This window comes from Juglans regia, chromosome 4 (genome assembly GCF_001411555.2).
Source record: "Juglans regia cultivar Chandler chromosome 4, Walnut 2.0, whole genome shotgun sequence".
NCBI lineage: Eukaryota > Viridiplantae > Streptophyta > Magnoliopsida > Fagales > Juglandaceae > Juglans > Juglans regia.
Window position 1 is genome coordinate 4453570 of NC_049904.1, and position 2929 is coordinate 4456498.

The 2929-nt window shown below is 40.0% G+C and overlaps 1 protein-coding gene across 1 annotated transcript; it reads right to left on the reverse strand.

Annotated features, from left to right (window-relative positions):
- Positions 1 to 660: 660 nt before the first annotated feature.
- On the reverse strand, positions 661 to 2679 carry LOC108999688 (spermidine hydroxycinnamoyl transferase-like). Its single transcript, XM_018976599.2, has one exon. It carries the CDS (start codon positions 2328 to 2330, stop codon positions 951 to 953), a length of 1380 nt encoding a protein of 459 aa, XP_018832144.1. The 5' UTR covers positions 2331 to 2679; the 3' UTR covers positions 661 to 950.
- Between the last annotated feature and the right edge of the window lie 250 nt (positions 2680 to 2929).

A 2929-nucleotide genomic window follows, 5' to 3' on the forward strand; every position in this document is an offset into this window, starting at 1 on the left:
ATTCCATTGACACTAAAAAAGCGAGTTTGTCGATATTATCATACTTATCAACACAAATAATATTGCAAGTGTGCATCAGACTTTCAAGCCAAAAAAGTTTAGTGAAAATCATATTCAAATAGTCAATATTCTACTCTTTTCAAAATCATTGAAGAAAACTTCATTGAGGTCCTTTATCATGTTAGTCAATCAGTACCTATTTTAGTAAGCTACTTTTATTTGATGGACAATTACTGCTTTGGGTATTACAGAAGTTCTAATGTTCCATGGACTTTGTGAGAAAACAATCTCCTTTATTTATTGAGAAAGGTTTGAGTGAACACCTTCGAGGAAAGAAGCACAAGGCCAAAGAAACAGGGCTTAGAACCCAGAGAATGGACAAGATTGACAGATCAAGATCACTGCCAAAGGAATGAACGCCTTCGCAGCTTACAGAGATTACTGATATTGGAAGCTCAGGACTGGAGACAAAAACTGAAGGGGAATCAGTTCACATCTTCTTGCGGAATGGAGCAAATACACACGAAGATCCAGTTGAGATTAGTAGTTGACCGAGAAAAGAAAATCAAAGATCTTACCAATGTCTGATGAAGCTACCCACGAAGTAAAATTAAAAACAAACTACAAAAAAAATAAAAATAAATAATCGGACAAATCAAATGAGATCCCAAAACGGACTCCCTAGCATTCCCGATGAGTTTTGGCCAAAGTCCTAAAAAACAAGGAAACTCCAACAATAATGATATCCCAAAGTAGTTGATATCCATAACTTTCTCAACTGACAAGCTCATGAAAATAAACAAGGAAACTAAAATCAACATAATAGCAAGCAACGTGCATCTTCGCTTGGTGACAATCCATCTAGCCTAGAAGAACTGCCACCTTTACCCACATTTATTCTACAGATAAACTGCTATTTAATTACTAAGTAGCTCGATTTTTATGGTCCATTACCGTGGCATGTCCTCATAGAAGAACTCTTTAAAAGAATTCATGCATTCTGTTTGCAAACGGAGTGCTATGATTAGAGATCCATCTGCAGCTGGACTTGACATGATGTACGTCTTGCCATCATCATCATTTATTAATGCTGGACCAACGTATATTGGCTTTCCCCACCCATAATCCATACCATAAAATGGCAAATTGATCCAACTTAAAATAGAAGCGTTGGGATTTCCTAAATAATTAGGTGGATTGGTGTGTGCACCATTGTGCAAGCCACACCTCAAAGCGCCCACATCCTTCTGGCTAGCAATAAAATCAAGAGCAGACCTTATATACTCATCTGTCATACGCTCGATGGCTTCCCTTAGTTTTCCGGCAGCATAACTAAGTGGTTTGGCCAAGAGGTCGCCATGGACACATTTCGATGTTACGGTCTGAAGAACTGTGTTTCCAAAGTATCCTGGGGGGAGAGACGGCTTCAAGCGGCTGCGAAAATCAATCACCAATGTAACTCTTGTTGGTTGAGAGTTATCGTTTGCTCGCGCCTTGCATATACACCTCCATAAGTGGCTGGCAATAGTTTCATATCGAGAATAAGGTCGCGTCGACACCATCTCCACGTCCTGACATGGGATCGCATTGGCTTTCTTCCTTAGTCCCTCGACTTGCTCTTTGGTGACTTTCAATATGGCGACACAAGTTTCTTTCTTCTTCTCCTCATTGGCATCAGTGTGTCCCAATCGGAGTGGTGGTTTGGTGAACTCTTTATGCTCAAAGCGTGGAGGCATAAGCGGTTCATGAAGTGATTGTAATATGGTGCGATCATGGAAAGGCATCTCATTCTCCTCCAATTCATCTCCTCGAGCCAACTTGGCCCATGCATTGAAGAATTTAGCTGCAGACCATCCATCAACCATTGTGTGGGACATGACTGTTGCAACACAGAGACCACCGCAGCTAAACGTTGTGACTTGCACCAGCAGCAAGGGCCAGTCCTCAATCGGTCTACCATAATCAACCTTAGGGACCAGATCTTCGATTGCCTTCATTGGTGCAAAGTCGCCAAGTTCATCAAGTTTTGCTTCTGAATAAGCTTCCAGTAACTGCGCTCCCTTGGCATTGCAATGGACTTCCAGTCGACCACCATGAATCCAGTGTAGTCGACCAGCTAGTGGATAATAGGGAACCAATACACGACTTAGGGAGTCTTTCAAAGTCTCTACTGTCTTTGTTTTTTCGTTGTTGTCACCGGTGTCTTTGTAAATAAAGATGAGCGGTATATGAGTCCATTGCATTCGTTGATCACACTCGGATAACCGTAATACGCCACCCGGGGTAGGCTTGCTTGGAATGATGGAGGAAGTAGACTTGACGTAAACCATTATGTTTTGAAAATATTCTGTGTGTGTTTTTCTGCAATTTTCTCACTATATATAGACTATATATATATGGCTTGAAAAAGAAAATGTGAAGTATAATTCTATCACATTTTGGGCTCTTTGGAGGGCTAGATGTGCCTCTTGGATGGAGGGTGTTAGTTATGATTGGAGGGTCATTTCGAGAGTTGTGAAAAATAATTTAAGGGATATCTCACATGGGTTGCAAAAATTTAAAAAAAAATGGGAGCTAATAATTTGTCAATTTTGCAGAAATTAAATTGTCCAGTAATTTTTAACTTGATAATCGGTGGTGGAGGCATCATTCATGGTCATCGTGATAAAGTGATAGCGGGCATGTGATGAATACAATAGCTGAATGTTGAACTTTATTGGATGTTGAGCTTTATTAGTGGGGCTCACATGCTTGCGTAGGTGGGCAAGTACTCTTCATAATAATAAGAACGTATTGAAAGTTGAGAAAAGTACTGCAATGTTGAACAATTATAAAAAATTGTCAAACTATATGGCTTGAAAAAGAAAATGTGAAGTACAATTCTATCACATTTTTATACAATCAACCCTTCAAACGCTGCGTGCAAGCT